At 41.9% G+C, this 21,577-nt stretch overlaps 1 protein-coding gene across 2 annotated transcripts in view; it reads left to right on the forward strand.

Moving 5' to 3' along the window:
- Window positions 1-21,577, forward strand: part of ASTN1 (astrotactin 1) — a 388,929-nt gene that overhangs the window by 157,434 nt on the left and 209,918 nt on the right. For both annotated transcript variants that reach the window (XM_064276603.1, XM_003410879.4), the window contains exons 3-5: window positions 15,039-15,432; window positions 16,872-17,018; window positions 18,153-18,260. In XM_064276603.1, coding sequence (XP_064132673.1) covers window positions 15,039-15,432; window positions 16,872-17,018; window positions 18,153-18,260 — 649 coding nt within the window. The remainder of the gene's footprint in view (window positions 1-15,038; window positions 15,433-16,871; window positions 17,019-18,152; window positions 18,261-21,577) is intronic.

Raw genomic sequence — 21,577 nt, forward strand, 5'->3', positions numbered from 1 at the left:
TCCCTGAGGCCTTCTCTCTGCCCCTTGAACTGGGCTGCTTGCATTTTGAGGAGATGGGAGGAAGAAGGGTTTAACAACTCCATTATGTTCAGAGAAAAAGAGGGTTAAAGTCTAATTAATGGTCATTAGCATACACTGTGCTAGCTGTCTCTTCTGTTACTTGTTCAATAATTCCCTTAATGTTTGGTCTTAATGGAGTAGATTATTGTCATTATTTTATTTCATCAAGATCACCTACTGCATAAGAACACAGAAGAAAGGAGGAAAGGAACGTGGTCAAGAATAGGCGTTGAGCATTATCTAGCTGGAGATATTTATTAGCGTCATGCTTGGCTTGTGAAGTTTTGAAGGGCTGGTGCACACAGCCCATGGAGGGAGCCTGTCTCATGCAGCTCTGCCCATGGGTTGCTGAGACAGTGACCTGGAGTGCTTCTGCTTCTGTGTGGATTCTTTTATCTCCCAGCCTGCCCGTCATGCATAATACACACATTTGTGTACGTGCATGCACACACACAAACATACACACACCGCACAGGTTATATGTTGGGGCATCTCTTAACACATGGCACCAGTTGAGGTCCCATCCGTAATGTCTGACTAGACAGCCTCACCTCTCAGAAAATTGTTAGGCCTACATTCAGAGGGGCAGGAGGACTTCAGCTCTGCCCTGCTGGCCTGATTCCTTGCAGCTCTCCCACTCTTCAGCAATCTAGGTTAATCTCTAGAATTAGGGAATCCATTGGACCTTGAAAATGCAAGCCATGACAAGCCACGTTTCTGCCACCTGCTTCCCCCGGCACCACTCAGCCTTAGCTTTCTCATTAAGACAAGTGACAGGTAACCAAAGCTACTAATTATGTAAGCTCTAAGCTCAGGAATGCTCCTCATGGACAAATGCACTCCCTCCTTTTTGCTTTGGGTCCAGCAAAGTCAAGGGTCTCAGGCAAGAAAAATCCTGAGAACCAAAAAAGCAGCTCTATAAAAAGAATCTGAAAAAGGACAACTTGAAATAGCCCAGGCTGACTCCAGCACACTAGCCTCCAGCCACTTTCCCTGTAGGGCTTCAGGCTCTCATTAGATGAAACTCCCAAAGTCTCATAAAGAAATTGAAGACAGACTTCCCAGATTAAAGAAGAAAGAAAGTGAGCAAATCTAATAGTATTAAAACTTTTAGATCTAAGGAAAAAAAAAAGTTATAAAGTTGAGTTTCCTACTCGGAAGAATTTCATGCTCGCAGCCTCTTTAGTTTGGAAGGGTCCTCAAATATCATCCTGCCTAACCCGGAAAGTTCTTAGAGTTGATCTCTTCCTGCGGAAGGTTGCCAGATTCCTACCTTTACACAACCCATGGCATTTTAATGAGAGAGGATCTTGGGAGACATCCTATTCCATCCCAAAGCTGTGGACAGTTGGTAGGGAAGGGATTCTGGAGCATTTTATGACAGCAGGTGATAGTAACATCAGGCCCCAGTGAGAGGCTAACCAGGCAGGGCGGGTCTGTCCCCTGCTAGTGGGATGTGCAGTTCACTTCAGAAGCCCCAGAGGACACATCGAGTCCTCTTAATTAACGTGGTGGCCCATGGCAACTGAAAAGCATTTCCACAAGATTAAAGGCTTCAGAAAACCCCCAAGGGGAAGTAATGTCCCTAATAATTTATAAATTGAACTCGCTATTTAATCTGCTTAAAGTGTTTCACTTGTCTTCCATTTGTGAAGGAGATGGGCAGGAGATACTGAATTTATTTTCACCAGCCACCACAGAAAAGATAGCTCCTCAGAGGAACAAACCAAGGGGCTTCTCTTCTAGTTTGGGGGACTCCTTCTGGCAGTCAAGGGGTCCCCAAGAAAGAATGCGCTACTACAATTTAGATGGCTCATCTGATTTCAAAGACCTGCTAGTACCGTTGGAAGAGGGGTGGGTCTGTGTATCAGAGGCTCCATTGTCTAAACGGTGTTGATGGACTGCATCTGCAGGATCCATTTCATCATGTCTTTGGCCTGTGGCTTTTGACTTTACCGGGCAGGAACAACTCACAGACATTTTGTCTACTATTAGTTTTACCAATTTAGAGCCATTTCTAGTTTGACAAGGATTAATCATGAAATTTTGAAGTTTGAAGAGGTCAATACATTTTTTCCAATCACCTAATTTTATAGATAAAGGCCTAGAGGTAGGTTCAAAGAAATTATATAACGTGCACAAAGTCACACAACTAGTTAGCTCCGTTATTTTATTGGTGTCCTTCATGTTATTAGTAATCTAGGTTTAATTTTCCAGTGAGATCACAGAATCACAGGATTGGAAGGAACCTTCAGAAGTCAGTAGTCTAGCACATCTATTCCCCTACCCCTGAGCTGAAACACTTTGGTTCTAGTTCAAAACATGACCAGAGTTCGGCTTGTACAATTTCTCTCCTTTTGGTCTATCTTTTATGGAAGTCAGAGAGAGATATGAGTGACTGTTGTCATAAATGAAAGAGAGTCTTTGCCCCTACCTTTGAGCATTGTTATTGAAGAAAAGCAGAGAATGTTGGCTACCAAGCTTGTCTATTTGACTCTTATTTTTCAACCACCATTTAATTCCATTAGGAATTTAATTTGAATTCAGTATATCCAGTTGCCTTGAGGGATAATTAATTATGTCTCAGATTCACTCTTTTGGTTACTCAGCTTTGAAATTTGAGCTGATTGATTGGCTGCAATCTCTTGACAGATGGTAGCTGGAAACATTTCCATTTTTCTGCCAAGAGTTTACAAAACCCAGGTGACTCCCTAAACTTTGGTGACATTTGATAGATCCAGATTCTTTATTCTGGGATTTTCTGATCATGGGATGCTGATTTGGGATTAGGGAAAGATTTTATTGGCCCAGAGGTGTTACCCTGAATATCACCTAAAAAAAAAAAAAATTTTTTTTTTTTTTTTTAGAGGTGATATATTCACCTATCCTCAGTTTCTTTCGTTATAGGGGAGTTAAAAAAAAAAAAAAAGAAAGAAAGAAAACCATTGCCAGTGAGTCGATTCTGACTCATAGTCCTCATAGGACAGAGTAGAACTGCCACATATGGTTTCCAAGGAGTGCCTAATGGATTTGAACTGCCAGCCTTTTGGTTAACAGCTATAGCTCTTAACCGCTATGCTACCAGGGTTTCCTGTATATAAAGAGAAGTAATGACTAGCTATTTCCAGTATCTGTGATCTTTTTTTGTCCCTTTTGTGCCGCGTTTACCTTCTAAAACCAAATTTTGCTGATTCTCTCCTTTAACTATAATATAAACTCCTTGAGATAAGAAACTTTATTTGTATTGTTCGCTGCAGTATCCTAATAACAGTGACAACTAGAAAAATGCCTTGCTGAAATAAAATGCTGTTGTTAGTGGCCAGCCCCTGATTTGTGGTGACCTCATGCACAACAGGATCAGATTGTTGTGATCCATAGGGTTTTCATTGGGTGGTTTTCTGGAAGTAGGTTGCCAGGCTTTTTTTCCTCACCTGCCTTAGCCTGGAAGCTCTGCAGAAACCTGTTGAGCATCACAGCAACATACAAGCCTCCACTGACAGACAGGTGGTGGTCACACTTGAAGTGCATGGGCTGAGATTTGAACCTGGGTCTCCCGCATGGAAGGCAAGAATTCTACCATTGAACCACCACTGCCCCTAAAATAAAGTAGGTGTCCATAAATACTTGCTGAATGAATGAATGAGCCACATAAGCAACTTCCTTATAAAATAAGTTTTATTTTTCAGGCATATAGAATGTGTCAATACTGAAATATTTTCAAAGTTGATAAATTCTTTCCTTCCTTCCTCCCTCCCTTCCTTCTACAATTATTGAACAGCTACTTTATGCCAGGCACTATGCCTGATTATAGCACTGAAAGAGGTGTGTCAGACATGGCCCCTGCTCTCATAAAGTTTATAGTCTAGTAGATGAGATAGATAAGCAAATTTAAGGTAGAAGTATTGCCTAGGGGGCTCTGAGCTTCTGTTAAGAGTGATGGATAAATTTGGAAACAGAGAGTGGTGATGGTTGCATAATAGGATGAACATAATTAATGTCACTAAATTGTATGTGTAAAAAATGTTGACTCGGTGAATGTTTATTTGTATACATATATATATACATACAGATACCATATTTTTACGCAAATAATGTGTACTGTCTGCGTTTGTTTGCTAGTGTGCCCTCTCTCCGTGAGGTATTTTTGTTAAGTATGCTATGCTAATTTTTTTACAGCAACATGTGAAAGAGGATTGGCATGGTGGCGCTTATGAAAGTGTCTCATGGGTAGAGGGTATGGCTGGCAAACAAACGCAGAAGGCGTGCACTATTTGCATAAAAACACGGTGTGTGTGTGTGTCTGTGTCTGTGTGTGATTTTATATATCTGTCATGGACTGCCAAAAGGATGAACAAATCTGTCTTGGAAGAAGTACAACCAGAATGCCCCTTAGAAGCAAGGATGGTGAGACTACATCTCACATACTTTGGACGTGTTGTCAGGAGGATCAGCCCCTGGAGAAGGACATAATGCTTGGTAAGGTAGAGGGCCAGTGAAGGAGAGGAAGACCCTCAATGAAGTGGATTGACACAGTGGCTGCAACAATGGGCTCAAGCATAACAACAATTGTGAGCATGGCTCAGGACTCGGCAGTGTTTCGTTCTGTGATACATAAGGTCACTATGAGTCGGAACCTACTTGACAGCACCTAAGAAAAACAACAACGTATATCTATATCTATCTGTCTGCCTGTCTATCTGTCTATCTATCTGTCTATATATCTATCTACACACACCTCTACCTATATGTTGTTGTTGTTAGGTGCCGTCGAGTTGGTTCTGACTCATAGCGACTCAATGCACAACAGATCTTAACACTGCCCGGCCCTGAGCCATCCTTAAATAGTTGTTATGCTTGAGCTCATTGTTGCAGCCACCGTGTCAATCCACCTCGTTGAGGGTCTTCCTCTTTTCCGCTGACCCTGTGCTCTGCCAAGCATGATGTCCTTCTCCAGGGACCGATCCCTCCTGACAACACGTCCAAAGTATGTAAGACGTAGTCTCGCCATCCTTGCTTCTAAGGAGCATTCTGGTTGTACTTCTTCTAAGACAGATTTATTCGTTCTTTTGGCAGTCTGTGACAGATATATAGATATGTATATATGTGTATATGCATACGTACACTCACACAGACACAGACACACACATCTATATACATAACAACAAATTTTTAGGAAAAGTATCTGTGGTTAGAATTATGTGGCAAGTGCTATGGCAACTACAGGATGGGCAGTGTTGTAAGACTAGGGAAGAGTGGGCTGAGGGTGTGTCACCGAACTGACTTGTGAAGGATAAGTAGGAGTCAGCTAAGGGAGAGAAGTGTGACCCAGGTCCCAGCATGAATATACAGATCAGATAATGAGGCAGTTTTGTAGTGAGGCCTGGAGGACTACTGTGAAAAAAACATGGAGAGCTGCCTGGAATTGTCCATCCCTGAGCAATTGCTGTCGAAGTTATATAAAACATTATTATATAAAAATTCCAAAAGCTACAAATTATCTGATAAGCCTCATATTACTCTTTTAGGTAAGTGCTGAAAATGTCAATTTTTTAATAAAATAAAAGCTGATTTCATTTGTTTGATCTCTATTAAAGCCAGTACAAATGATTTATTGATTTTTAAAAGAAAAATATATTTTAAATGCCACTTTTTTTTTACGAAGAACTTGTTAACAGATGTGGAGTTTTCATATACCCCGAACACACTTCTAGTTACAAAATGTTAACAGTTTTGAGGAAAATCAATAGAATAATCAGTAAACTCATTATAAGATAAATGAGGAGCAAAACAATTTTCTGTCTGGCAGTCAATGTTATTATTTTTTTAATGTTCAAAGTTTGCAACTTGTTACTTGTTGCCTGGGTCTAGATATACCTTAATGTCTTTTTATTATTATTATTATCCTTAATGTCGTAAAGACTGAAGCTAACAAAAACAAATGAAGAATACACTGTGCACACAGCTAAGGAATACAGATACTCAAAAGCAAGGCATGTGCATGTGAAGAACTTCCTTGTCCTCTGTGTAAAGTCTTTTGTGATGATGCAATTGGCTTTCACTCATGCACAAAGTGGAAGCTGAATGCGTGGAGGAAGTTGGTTTCTCCCAACAACTGTCTTTTGTCAAATAAGAAGCGTGTAACTTGTGTTTCTCTTTTTTGTCTTGGTTACCAGGAAGCTCTCAGTGATAGCCCTTGGCCTAGGCTTTCTTTCCATTCCATCTGCCACCTCTTAATTTCATTAGATTATTTGAAAAGAAGATCCTAGAGTATCTGTGACTTTCATTGAAACTGTTTAAAACCTGCTGATAATACCAAAACCAAACCCGTTACTGTCCAGTCGATTCTGACTTATAGCAACACTATTAGGACAGAGTAGAATTGCCCGTAGAGTTTCCAAGGAGCGGCCAGTGGATTCGAACTGCCAACCTTTTGGTTAACAGTCAAGCTCTTAATCACTATGCCACCAGGGCTCCAAAGTCTGCTGTAAAAGTGTTAAAAATAATGGAAATATCAAAGAACTAGGCTTTCTCACACTGGATTTCCAAGATAGAAGGAACGTTATCAAGGCAACTACACCCATACTTTTTCCTAGTTTATTAGAACAAAACCAAACCCGTTGCTATAGAGCTGATTCTGACTCATGGCAACCCCACGCTTGTCTGAGGAGAACTGCCCCATGCAGTTTTCATGGATGTGACCCTTCAGAAGCAGATCTCCAGGCCTTTTTTCCAAGGTGCCTCTGAGTGAGCTTGAACCATCAGACTTTTGGTTATTAGCCCAGCGTTTAACTGTGCCACCCAGGGACTTTATATTTCCCTCACTTGGATTAGGCATATAAACATTTTGGAGCAACTTGTGTGTAATGATTTTACAAATCATTATTGTTACATAATATTATTATTAAATAATATTACATATTAACATTATGTATATTATTATTTACATAATAGTTCACAAATAGCTAAGTCTTGGCAAAGTGTTGTGACAGCTGCCACCGTTTCGGATTATAGAAGCAAAGAAAATTTACTATAACATGAATACCTGAGAATCATTTTTCCTATGCTTGTGCTGTGTTTTGGAGCTCTGGTGGCACAGTGGTTAAGAGCTTGGCTGCTAAACAAAAGGTTGGCAGTTCGAATCCATCAGCCACTCCTTGGAAACCCTATGGGGCAGCTCTGCCCTGTCCTATAGGGTCACCATGAGTTGGAATTGACTTGATGGCAGTGGGTGTGGTTTTCTTGGTTGGTGCTGTGTTTTACTTAATGCCTGGAGTTCATTACTGGTAATTGATTATTAGAAAGCTGAGGTCATCAGGAGGACTGCTCTAAGCAGAGAGAACATTTTGCTAAAGTAAGTTTAGAGAAGCTAAATACATTGACTTTACCAAACAGAAATCTGTGTTCTAGACCCGTGTAAGTTATTATATTAAAAAATAGAATAAAATATTCTTAACTGTGTTTCTGGGTTCCCTGGCAAAAAATAGTTAAGTGCGTAACTACTAGCTCAAAGTTTGGTGGTTCAAACCCAGCTAGAGGTGCCTCAGAAGACAGACCTAGTAATCTGCTTCCAAAAGGTCACAGCCTTGAAAACCATTTGGAGCTGTTCTACTCTGCACACATGGGGTTGCCGTGAGTCAGAAATGACTTGATGGCAACAACACCCACCACAAATTTTGTCTTTAGGCTTCACGCATAGCTATGGTAAAGGGACTTTAAGATGAAGCTAACAAAATGGCGCCATGGTAAGAGCAGCAAAGAGGACATCAGTCTAGTGCTAGTTGGATGCTGTCTAGTTCTTAGGTTTCTGTGGGCCTTGTTTTCTTTTCTTCATTAGAAAAGGAAGAGGCTAAACCTAGAGATTTTCAGTGGGCCTGTAAGTTGAAACAGAAAAATATCCTAGTGCTTTTCTTCACCAAAATTTAGCTAAATTGAGAACCTGGTGGTATCTTCCAGGTATGTAGTGATGAGTGATGCACACAGTCTTATTTGAACAGGGAACTGAAACGTGAGTATTGTCTTTCCACAACCAACTAATCTTGGAGTAGGATATTTAGCGGGTGCTTACCTTTTCTTTTTTTTTTACCTTTAGTAAAGGTCCTTTGTTTATGACAGTGCCTCTTTTGACTTGTTCTCATCTAGATGTGCCCTGTGAATACTTTCTTTTTTCTTTGAGAAGTAAGGATAGATCTGGGTACAACCCTCCACACCCTTACTCTACCTTATGGTTTGTGAGATTAATGCCTAAATGTATATGTCTCCAGTGAGCAAAAGTTCATTCAGGGTGTCTGTAACCTAGTAGTTAAGAATGTAGGCTTTGCTGGCCCAGATGGCTTCACTGCAGAGTTCCACCAAACTTTCAGAGAAGAGTTAACACCACTACTACTAAAGGTATTTCAAAGCATAGAAAAGGACGGAATACTACCAAACTCATTTTATGAAGCCACCATATCCCTGATGCCAAGAGCACGTAAAGACACCACAAAAAAAGAAAATTACAGACCTATATTCCTCATGAACTTAGATGCAAAACCCTCAACAAAATTCTAGCCAATAGAATTCAAAAACGTATCAAAAATATAATTCACCATGAACAAGTGGGATTCGTACCAGGTATGCAGGGGTGGTTCGACATTAGAAAAACAATTAATGTAATCCATCACATAAATAAAACAAAAGATAAGAATCACATGATTTTATCAATTGATTCAGAAAAGGCATTTGACAAAGTTCAACACCGGTTCATGATAAAAACTCTCAGCAAAATAGGAATAGAAGGAAAATTCCTCAACATAATAAAGGACATTTATACAAAGCCAACAGCCAGCATCACCTTAAATGGAGAGAGCCTGAAAGCGTTCCCCTTGAGATCGGGAACCAGACAAGGATGCCCTTTGTCACCGCTCTTATTCAACGTTGTGCTGGAGGTCCTCTCCAGAGCAATTAGGCTAGATAAAGAAATAAAGAGCATCCAGATTGACAAGGAAGAAGTAAAATTATCTCTATTTGCAGACGACATGATCTTATACACAGAAAACCCTAAGGAATCCTCAAGAAAACTACTGAAACTAATAGAAGAGTTCAGCAGAGTATCAGGATACAAGATAAACATACAAAAATCAGTTGCATTCCTCTACACCAACAGAAAGAACATCAAAGAGGAAATCACCAAATCAATACCATTTATAGTAGCCCCCAAGAAGATAAAATACTTAGGAATGAATCTTACCAAAGATGTAAAAGACTTATACAAAGAAAACTAGAAAACACTTCCTCAAGAAACCAAAAGAGACCTACATAAGTGGAAAACATACCTTGCTCATGGATAGGAAGACTTAACATTATAAAAATGTCCATTCTACCAAAAGCAATCTATATATTTAATGCAATTCTGATCCAAATTCCAACGACATTCTTTAATGAGGTGGAGAAACAAATCACCAACTTCATATGGAAAGGAAAGAGGACCCGGCTAAGAAACCAAACCAAACCAAACCAAACCCCTCGCCGTCGAGTCAATTCCAACTCATAGCGACCCTATAGGTCAGAGTAGAACTGCCCCACAGAGTCTCCGAGGAGCACCTGGTGGATTTGAACTGCCGACCTTTTGGTTAGCAGCTGTAGCACTTAAGTACTACACCACCACGGATAAGTAAATACTACTGAAAAAGAAGAAATAAGTGGGAAGCCTTACTCTACCTGATTTTAGAACCTATTATACTACCACAGTAGTCAAAACAGCCTGGTACTGGTACAACAACAGATACATAGACCAGTGGAACAGAATTGAGAGTCCAGACATAAATCCATCCACATACGAGCAGTTGATATTTGACAAAGGCCCCAAAACAGTTAAATGGGGAAAAGACAGTCTTTTTAACAAATGGTGCTGGCATAACTGGATCTCCATTTGCAAAAAAATGAAACAAGACTCATACCTCACTCCATGCACAAAAACGAGCTCAAAATGGATCAAAGACATAAATATAAAATCTAAAACTGATAAAGATCATGGAAGAAAAAATAGGGACAATATTAGGAGCCCTAATACATACATGGCATAAACAGTATACAAAACATTACTAACAATGCAGAAGAAAAACTAGATAACTGGGAGCTCCTAAAAATCAAACACCTATGCTCATCCAAAGACTTCACCAACAGAGTAAAAAGATTACCTACAGACTGGGAAGAAGTTCTTAGCTGTGACATTTCCTATCAGCACCTGATCTCTAAAATCTACATGATACTGCAAAGAGACAAATAACCCAATTAAAAAATGGGCAAAAGATATGAGTAGACACTTCACTAAAGAAGACATTCAGGCAGCTAACAGATACATGAGGAAATGCTCACGCTCATTACCCATTAGAGAAATGCAAATCAAAACTACTAAGAGATTTCATCTCACTCCAACAAGGCTGGCATTAATCCAAAAATCACAAAATAATAAATGTTGGAGAGGCTGTGGAGAGATTGGAACACTTATACACTGCTGGTGGGAACGTAAAATGGTACAACCACTTTGGAAATCGATTTGGCTCTTCCTTAAAAAGCTAGAAATAGAACTACCATACGATCCAGCAATCCCACTCCCTGGAATATATCCTAGAGAATTAAGAGCCTTTACACAAACAGATATATGCACACTCATATTCATTGCAGCACTGTTTACAATAGCAAAAAGATGGAAGCAACCAAGGTGCCCATCAATGGATGAGTGGATAAATAAATTATGGTATATTCACACAATGGAATACTGGACATTGATAAAGAACACTGATGAATCTGTGAAACATTTCATAACATGGAGAAATCTGGGAGGCATTATGCTGAGTGAAATTAGTCAGTTGCAAAAAGGCAAATATTGTATAAGACCACTATTACAAGAACTTGAGAAATAGTTTAAACAGAGAAGAAAATATGCTTTGATGGTTACGAGAGGATGGGGGGGAGGGTGGGAGAGGAGTATTCACTAATTAGATAGTAAATAAGAACTACTTTAGGTGATGGGACAGATGACACACAATACAGGTGAGGTCAGCACAACTGGACTAAACGAAAAGGAAAGAAGTTTCCCAAAGAAACTGAATGCTTCAAAGGCCAGCGTAGCAGGGGTGGGGACCATGGTTTCACCAGCCATCTAAGTCAATTGGCATAATAAAATCTATTAAGAAAACATTCTGCATCCCACCTTGGAGAGAGGTGTCTGGGGTCTTAAACGCTAGCAAGCGGCCATCTAAGATGCATCAACCCACCTGGATCAAAGGAGAATGAAGAACACCAAGGACACAAGGTAATTATGAGCCCAAGAGACAGACAGGGCCACATAAACCCAGAGACTACATCAGCCTGAGACCAGAAGAGCTAGATGGTGCCTGGCTACAACTGATGACTACCCTGACAGGGAACACAGCAGAGAACCCCTGAGGGAGCAGGAGAGCAGTGGGATGCAGACCCATAAAAAGACGAGACTTAATGGTTTCATGAGATTAGAAGGACCCCGGTGGTCATGGCCCCCAGACCTTCTGTTGGCTCAGGGCAGGAACCATTCCCAAAGCCAATTCTTCAGACAGGGATTGGACTGGACAATGGGTTGGAGTGTTAAGCTGGTAAGGAGTGAGCTTCCTGGATAAGGTGGACACGAGACTATGTTGGCATCTCCTTCCTGGAGGGGAGATGAAAGGGTAGAGGAAGTTAGAAGGTTGTGAAATGGACACAAAAAGAGAGAGTGCAGGGAGGGAGCGGGCTGTCTCATTAGGGGGAGAGCAATTGGGAGTATGTAGCAAGGTGTATATAAGTTTTTGTTTGAGAGACTGGCTTGATTTGTAAACTTTCACTTAAAAAAAAAAAGCACAATAAAAATTAAAAAAAAAAAAAGAAAAACGTAGGCTTTGAAAGGGGAATAATTGAGCTCCCATCCCAATTCTACTACTCATTTGTTGTGTGAACTTAGACAAGCTATTTAACCTTTGTATCCCAGCTTTTATAAATTTAAAATGGGGAAATAATTGTACTTACCTCTTAGTGTTAAAAAATGTAGAGCATTTAGAACAGTCTGACATATTAAAAGCTCCATAAGGGACAGCTGCTATAGTTTCATCTCTGCCTCATATGGGGAATGAACGTATAGCCTGGATCTTATCAAAACCATAGCGTCACCAGTGAAAGGAGAGTTACAGAGGAAGGGACTTGTAAAAGCCTCCACATGAGCAGGAAAGATGGTGTTTAGACTATTCCTCAGAGATTGATGTTTATGCTACTTTTACAGCTCTTTAGGGAATAAAATTACCTCTGGCTTTCACTAGCCTAATTCAATGTCTGACAACTTCTTTCAGTCAGGAAGTTATTCCTTCTGTGTGGCTTAATTACCTATTATTGCAGCTTCAGTTTGGGGTGAAGACAGGGATAGTGGGTCTGAAGGTTTAGCTTAAAAACTATTGGGTTAGATACAAAAAGTAGCTTTTGAGAACTGGTCCAGGGTTAAGTTATGGCACCGTTGAGGTGCTGTGTCTTCTACACAGTGCTCTGGGTGCTCCATGGGCTCTGTATGTCTTGGCAGCTGCCAGAATGGAAGGGAGGTAGGTGGCACTAGCAAGGGCCTAGAACACTTGGCTTTGGATTCCCGCCCCCATTGTAACCTGAGCAGCTTCATGTTTACACTATCTCTATGTTGGCATGTGTCTTAGTTATCTAGTGCTTCTATGACAGAAATATCACAAGTGGATGGCTTTAACAAACGAGAGTTCGTTCTCTCAGTGTCTAGGAGGCTAGAAGTCCAAATTCAGGGCACTAGCTCCAGGGAAAGTCTTTCTATTTCTGTTGGTTCTGGGGGAAGGTCCTTGTCATCCATCTTCCTCTGGTCTAGGAGCTTTTCAGCACAGGGACTCTAGGTCCAAATGATGCGCTCCACTCTCAGTGCTTCTTTCTTGGTGGTATGAGTTCCCTTCCTCTCTGCTTGATTCACTCTTTTATATCTCAAAGGAGAACGACTCAACATATAACCTAATCCTATAGACTGAGTGCTGCCTCATTAACATAACTGCCTCTAATCTTGCCCCATTAACATCATAGAGGTTGAGATTTACAACACATAGGAAAATCACATCAGATGACAAGATGGTGAACTGGGAATCATGGCCTAGCCAAGTTGACACATATTTTTGCAGAACACAATTCAATCCATAACGGCATGCAAGATTTAACCATTGATAAAAGAAAAATTTGAAAACCAAGAAGCCAGCATATGTCACTGACAAGCCACCTGGAGTGACCTGTCACCACCTGTCAGCTGACTGTTTCATCATTTCTCTGTTCCTCTGTGATGCCTGTTTGAAAGAGGCAACATCTCATGTGTAGTGTGTGTGTGTACTCCTTTGCTCATGGCCATGGTGGGAGAACCCAGTGACCCAGTTTAGAGGGAGGATAAATGGGAAGATTTATGGCAAGGAGAACTTTATAAATCCAAGACATAATTATTATGAGAGTGGAAAAAGCCCCGTTGAATAAGTTGGAGAGAATAATCTTGACCCTGCCTGGTGTAGATGGCCCCCTGGGGATGAACAGGGGGTTCATCTCTAGCCTCTATGATACAGTGGCAGTGATTGAAGCCCAAGGTTGAGAGCAAAGCCATTTGGCACACCCCAGCCTAATAAATAGGTTTGGAGGGATATTGACCAAAATAAAAGGAGTGAATACAGACTGTGCTCCGGAAGATTTATACCCACTGAGCGCTGTGCAGCAGTGGGTTTGCAAGGCCTTCCCCCAGACTCTGCTGGATGAATGTCAGGGCAAAGCAGTCAGGATCACCAAGTCGTCATGCCTTTATCCCTGACAGATGGTCAAGTGGGCTGCTGATTGTTAAGTAATGGCCTCAGAGGTGATGGCCTTTGAGAACCAGAAGGTTTAGAAGGACACTCCTTTGCCTGCGTGACTCAAGACACGAGTCTCAATCCCTTCCCCTGAGCTTTAGCAACAACAGGGGACATCAGCCAGGACTGTGTGGTTGGGAGAAACTGAAAAAGTCACATTCATATGGTAAGGTTCTTCCCTGTGCTTGGTTGTAAATTCCTGATGGATGTGAACTTCTCTTTGGATTTATCAGTGGTTTCCCCTGATTTAAACTGAGACTGAGGACAGCCTCTGCTATGCTATGCACTGTGCTAGGCACTTGACATAGTTGCATAATGTAATCCTTACAACCCTCATGGGAGGTTAAGTAATATCAACTCCATCTTACAGATGAGGAATCTGAGTTTAGAATTTACAAGACTCGCAAATAATTAGGAGAGTAGGATTAGAATCCACATATGATTGGTTTTTAAGGTGTGGAAACCAAAACCAAACCTGCTGCCATTGAGTCAATTCAGACTCATAGCAACTCTATAAGACAGAGTAGAACTGCACTGAAGGTTTTCCAACGCTGTAATCTTTAGGGAAGCAGACTGCCGTGTCTTCCTCCTGCAGAGTAGCTGATGGATTTGAACTGCTGACCTTTTGGTTAGCAGCCAAGTGCTTAACCACTTAAGGTATGAGACAAGAAGAAACCAGATGTCATCTCCCTAGTTAAAAAAAAAAAAAAGGTCTGGAACCAGCTTTACAGTGTAATAGATTTGCCTTAATAAAGTGTTAGGGTTGTGCTCCGATTTCTAACCCTAGCCCCCATTTCTGAAGCTGAAATCATACACACACGCACTTACAATCCCAGTGACTTCTTTCTTCTTCGCATTGTTTTCTAAGCCAGAGCAACCTTGGATCACTTGAAATGACGCGCTGGTCATCTCCATTCCATTTTTCTCTCACCTTAGACACAAATCACAGCAGACTGTTTGCTGCTGGATGATGCTTGCTATAAATGCTTAATGTACCTGAATGAATTAATTAATGAATAAGTGATGCATGGAGGTAGCTGAAGGGGCTGTGACTCCTTGTGGGAAGAGCCCACCACTTTCCTGCATCCATCTGCTGTCCTCTCTTCCCAGGGTGGCATGATTGCTCTGCTGCTGTCCATCTTGTGTTTGGTGATGATCCTGTACACGCGGCGGCGATGGTGCAAGCGCCGTCGTGTCCCCCAGCCCCAGAAGAGTGCCAGTGCCGAGGCAGCCAACGAAATACACTACATTCCCTCTGTCCTGATTGGCGGGCATGGCCGGGAGAGTCTGCGTAATGCCCGTGTGCAGGGCCACAACTCCAGCGGCACCCTGAGCATCCGGGAGACCCCCATCCTGGACGGCTATGAGTATGACATCACAGACCTGCGTCACCACCTGCAGAGGGAGTGCATGAACGGAGGGGAAGACTTTGCCAGCCAGGTCACTCGCACCCTTGACTCCCTGCAGGGCTGCAATGAGAAGGCAGGGATGGACCTCACACCAGGTGCGATGGGAAAAGGACACAGGTTGCTCATTCCTTTGCCTCAGGTAGCTAGTGAGTGGGTAGGGAGCAGCTGCTGTCTTGTTTAGTAACTGGTTGTCATATATAATGGGACTTGCCAGTGCCCTTCCCCAGGTGGGCAAGGAGAATAAATTGTTTCCTGAGATGAAGAGAGATGTTTCTAATCTAGAAACTCAGAACAAGAAGTGTAAGTTGCATATCTCTCCACTCCTCCCCAGTACTGGAAGCAGAGATACATTTACATCCAACAGAGGAGTGAGTGGGAGCCTTTTTAGTGTGTGAGGGACAAAGCACAGGAAGTAAGGAAATAGCAAAGATCAACATATGTGGAGAGAATATTTGCTTAGGTGATTTGAGTCTTCACAGAAATGGAGGGAGTGGTGGTACCTGCTCTTTTTTATGACTCCTGTGACTTTGGTCTGGGGAAATTTACCTCTGTGACCTTCATAAGGTTTGTGCTTCTCCAAAGAAAAAGATGGGATACAATCAAGGTGACACACCTCAGATACTTTGTGCATCTGTGGAGACATTGGGTGAAAGGAACTTGGACCTAAACCAGCTGTGACAAGATCAGGTTTTAAAAAAAAAAAAAGGCAGAGAGGGAAGGACTTCTTTTACAACAGCTCACCTCTGTTTCCAACCTCTGTGAATAAGCAACTCCCTGTAGAAAAAATCCTAAGACAGTGGCCCTTCAAGGAATTGCTGTATCTTTGGGAAAGACTTTTTTGATATTGAATGTTGCTTAAGATATATAGACTTTCAGTGGGGGTTGGAAAGAGTGGAATTACATATAGGTTGCCATTCTGTTTAATACCTAAAAGAGATTCTATGTGAATAGCCCATTTTCTAGGAGGATTTAAAGCCTGAGAACTCCTTCAGAATAGGGGACATGTCTTCAATTTCTCTTATATTATCCACAACACCTGGCATGGTGCTAAATCTACCAATTAGCTATGGTAGTCAGGGGCTGCAAACTCAGATGTCTTCAGAAGCCAAACAGATAAGATAAATATGTGAAATATCTGATGTCAGACAATAAGGAATAGTGCAGAGCCTGATGAGAGTGTGTGTTCTACCTCAATGCACTCAAAATCAAATTCTTTTAAAACTCTGTGTCAACCAAAAGAAAAAAATCTGCAGTGTGTATAAAGTCAAAGGGTCACAAGTGTTGACCCATCAGTACAGAATTAGTTAAATTGGATTTTCAATTGTAATCACCCTTATTTCACTCCTTCTCCCATAGCTTTGTAGTCCCCCTAGAAACCAAGGAGGAATATTTTGGTTTCTGCCACTCTCTTTCTTTAGAAGTTCTTTATTTCAATTCTTTGAAACCCCATCCACTCAGTTTATGCAGACGTCCTTGATCTGACTTTCTTTTGGCCTTTTCTCTTAAAGTTTTGCCTGGAATTATCCTTATACAGGAAGTGACAATGCCAAGCTGTCGTTGATGAACAAGTACAAGGATAACATCATTGCCACCAGCCCTGTGGATTCCAACCACCAGCAGGCCACCCTGCTCTCTCACACTTCCAGCAGCCAGAGAAAGCGGATCAACAATAAAGCAAGAGGTACCCATTCTGATGTTAGAGCTTACAGGTAGATTTCTTGATATCGGTGGAGGCGGGGCCGTTAATATTCACTACCCACACTCATGCATTGCTAGAGCAGTGTGCCCTGGTACAATCATTCTGGAGGCTAGTTCAATGCTACTTAAAAAAAAAAAATTAAATATGCAAAACCTTTGGCCAAGTAATTTCACCCCCAAGAATTTGTCTTAAGGAAATAATTGGACAAGCACTCAAAGATATGTGTAAAAGGCTGTTGATCACAGTATTGTTTAAAGAGTGAAAAATTAGAAATAGTTTAAGTGTGCATTAATAGGGAATTGGTTAACTAACTACTTGGCACATCTGTCTGCTCTCCAGCGATTTACCATGCAGCCAGCGAAAATGATAACGTAGATCTATACGTATTAATATGGAAAGTTGCCCACCACATATTAAATGAAGAAAAAGAGGTCATAAAATAGAAGCTATAGCATAATGCCTTTTTAAAGGAGGATTTAAAAACCTTCATCAGCTTCTGTATCACAAAAAGACAGGGGGTATATACATCAAAGTTTAATAGTGTTTTTTTGAATGGTGGATTTAGAGGTCGGGGTTGTTCCCTTTACACATATTTGTGTATTCTTTTTCTTCTTGTGCATTAAATATGTATTAATTGTAGAACCAGAAAACACACACACACACACACACACACACACACAAAATATAATGTCCTATGCCCCCTACTCTATAGGGTTGCTATGAGTCGAAATTGACTCGAAGGCACTGGGTTTGGGTTTTTTGGTTTTTTTTTTTTATGCCCCTTAAGACATAATTTTGGTCTCATATCAATCAGAGTCGTAACCTGTAATGAGGAGTATGTTTCCTTCTTCCTTTTCGGAAATGGCCTGAGTGGGTGGGAGAGCGGGCTGAGAGTGCGGGTATAGGGCAGAGTAGGACTCTCTGACTGCTGTCAGATGAAGGTCTACTTCACTGACAAATCTGTATATCAGGAAACCCCAGTCCCCGTGGCTACTCCTCCCAGATTGTCAGTCAACTCACTCTTGTATCGATTTTTCTGTTGAACTGGCCCAGTGATTTGGTGCCAGGAAGACAAACCTGAAGGTGCCGTCTTTGCTATGATCCTTTTCATTACAGCTGGATCCGCCTTCCTGAACCCTGAAGGGGATTCAGGCACAGAGGCAGAAAATGACCCCCAGCTGACCTTTTACACCGATCCCTCGCGGAGCCGGAGACGCAGTAGAGGTAGGTGGAAGGGGGCAGACGGTGCTGAAAGGAGCCTGAAGGGAGGGGACAGAAGGGAGCTAGAGGTGTTGGGACAAGTTGGGGCTCTGTGTACCAAAGCCGGGTTCTGCAGGGAGAATCCTTGAACCACAATTGATGATTTTTTTCTAAGGAAGAACGAAGAGCCTAGAGTGGAAAATTTCAGAGAATCATCTCTCCCAGATAATGGCACTCTCAAACAAGTTTCCAAGTTGTTTGAAAGGCTATTTCTTGGTCAGAAGACTCTCAATTCCTTCTGGAGGCCTCAGAAGTCATAATGTGGCATATAGACAATGGAAATAAAGTTGATAAATTGTGGTAAAAATAAAGTTGATAAGAGGATATTATATGTACCCCATCATAAGGAATTGGGGGGCAGGGGTAATTGAGGAATTATGTAAGGCCTAAAAGTTGTGTGTGTAATAGCCTTTAACCGTTGATCTCCTTCAGAGTAGAGGTACGGCCCCCAATTCGCCTTATTCTCGCGGCAGGGCCTAAGGTAGCTAGAGAGCTCTCCTCAATATTGAAAGAGTTGCCCTTCCATGCAGCTGCCTCCTTGACCTCCACCCTGATGTTTGGTGGCTTCAGCTGTATCTGTTGTAGCTGCGGCGACCACTGCCTGTGAATGTGCTGGAATTATCATCATCACTGAAGCAGCATCTGGGTTCAAGCACCAACTGGCTTCACCATTTACTTGCTGTGTGACATTGGATACAGACAGCAACTTCTCTGAGTCTTAGTGTCCTCACATATTAAATACCTCACACATAGGGCTATATGGATTAAATGAAATAAAATACATTTTCTTGGTAACTGGTAAAACACTATGAAATTCCTATTGTTGTTATTGTTTGAACTCTCCACAGGGCAGCCTGGCTCTCTTGGGGTTCTGCAGTGACCCATCTTAGAGAATTCTGGACAGGGATCCCTTGATATACAATGGAGGATATTTGTGTGGCGTCACTGTACGCTACACTCAATAGCATTTTTCCAAACCAATCATCAACCAATGCCCCCCAAAAGACATAGTCTTTTGGACTCTTTCCCACCTCCAACTGAGTTCCCTTCTTACTGCAGGCATTCTTCCCAGAGATGAGAAGAAGCCTTTTTCCTCCTCAATCCCAGTTTTTGTAGGCCCTGATACTATCAGTCCAAATGTTTTCCCACCATTTTTCTCCAGAGATGGATGGGGCTCTCGGCAGCCTAATTTCTCATACCCCAGCTTCCCTGAGGTGAGAACTTGGATTAGTCTCTCTCCTTCTTCTTTGATTCTCATGACATATTTATATACAGTTGATGCTAACCCAAGGCCCATCTTCAGAGACCAGTGTAGTCCTGACTTATAGGGTATGCCCTGGCTTTTACAAAATCCTGTTTAAGAAAACTGACATGATGAATTTGAATGAGTTTATTTACAGCGGGTAGGGAATCATAAAACTCTTCTTTTTAACTATCAAGCTCTCTTAGTGCCCCAAGTGTTTGTTGCTATTGACTAGACTAGAAGCTTCTTAGGGATGAAAGGAAAAAAAATTCTTAGGGATGAGGCCTGTCTAATTCATCTCTATTTGTCCAATGTAGCTAGTGAAGGGCATTGCCTCTAATAGATGTTTAGTAAATGTTTGTTGAATTGAACTGGATATATCAGTCAGACCTGCAGAAACATTTAAGAACCCACTTGGGATGGGTCAGGCTTTGCGGTAGGTGATAGAAACATGGCACAGTGGTAAGAGTTAATTTCATAATACGAATAAAGTAAAATGATGAGTGCCCAGAAAATGAGGAGTGCTCAGTTCATTCTACCTGGCAGCAATTGGAGGCACAAAAGGAGATAATAAATAGAACTGGATGGTATACAATGCACAGAATTTCTTGAAAGAGAAGAGTCTGGGATAAGGACATTCCAGGTTGAGGAAGATAGTAAAAAAAAAAGCCTTAAAGGCACAAAAGAACATGGTATGTTCAAGGAAGTAAAAGTAGTTCAATATGGCAGCTATAGTTTGGGATATATATATATATATATATTTAGAGAATGCTTGAGAGAGAGAGAGAAGGTGTGCACACAGGGGTGATAGAGATAAGGCTGGAGAAGGGGGCTAGCTATCAAAGGACTATGCATATGTCATGTTATTGAATGTGCTTTTGGCTCTGTGGGTAATAGGAACAACTGGAAGTTGAAGCCAGGTAGAGATGCTGGATTATGAGCTGATGATACAGAAGGGCCAGAAAGACAGGAAGATCAGTAGCAGATCATTACAATTACAGGGGAGTGGCGAGTGCCTGTAAACGAGGCTGTGTGATAAGGACTATAAAGGCACAGCTCACCAAGGGCTAAAGGAACAGCAAGGAATGAGTGACAATCTGTTCTTGAAGTTTTCCGGGAAGTGTTTACAGGGAGATGTTGCATGAGTTGAGACTTGAAGACTAGGTGTATACCAGGCTGACAAGGTGACAAAATGGCATTCTGTGGAGGAGGAAATAATATGTGTAAAGTCACAGAGACGTAAATGATGATAGTCTAGTCAAGGAGCTGTAAGTAGTTTCTGAGAGTGAAGCTTAAGGCGCAGGTTTGTGGGTTGCTTAGGAAATCAGGCTGGAAGATCAGCAGAAGCCAGGAAGTACACAGCCTTGACTCCAAGGGCCTTGGACTTGATGCTTCGCTTGGAGTCACTGCAGCTTCTAAAGAGTATTGCCCTAGTCTGCTCGGCTTTGTGGAGGATCACTCTGAGGGCAGTGAGGAGGATAAGTGAGAATGGAGAGAGACTAAGGCAGGGAAACTAGGCGATGGCTACTGCCATAACCAGATGTTAGACGAGAGGAGTAGATAGGAATGGAGAGAATGAAGAGAAGAGACATTTTGGAGGCAAATGCAAAAGATTTAATGACACCGTTGGTAGGGAGGGTGTGGCTTGTGAACGAGAGGGATGAATTAGATGTGATGGAATTTTTCGACTTGGGGAACCGAGTGGATGGCAGTGCCCTTCACAAGGCAATGGAAATGGGAGGAGGACAAATTTGGAGAGAAGATGGTGAGTTCAGTGTTGGCTACATTGCATTTGAGTGCCTGAGGGATGTCCTGGTGCTGGGTGTGCTGCTGAGGGCCAGGCTGGGCTGGAAATGCAGATTGCTGAATGTGAGGTATTTCCTCCATGATGAAAGGAAACTAAAGGGAAGAGAGTATCTCCAGGTACGACTGGGCCAGAGGACCCAGAGGTGGACTGCTACCCTTGAGTCTTTCCCTCCCAACATACCTGGTACAGCCATGGACCAAACCCACCCCTTGTGTACCTGAGAACAGCAGT

This window comes from Loxodonta africana, chromosome 25, assembly GCF_030014295.1.
Source record: "Loxodonta africana isolate mLoxAfr1 chromosome 25, mLoxAfr1.hap2, whole genome shotgun sequence".
NCBI lineage: Eukaryota > Metazoa > Chordata > Mammalia > Proboscidea > Elephantidae > Loxodonta > Loxodonta africana.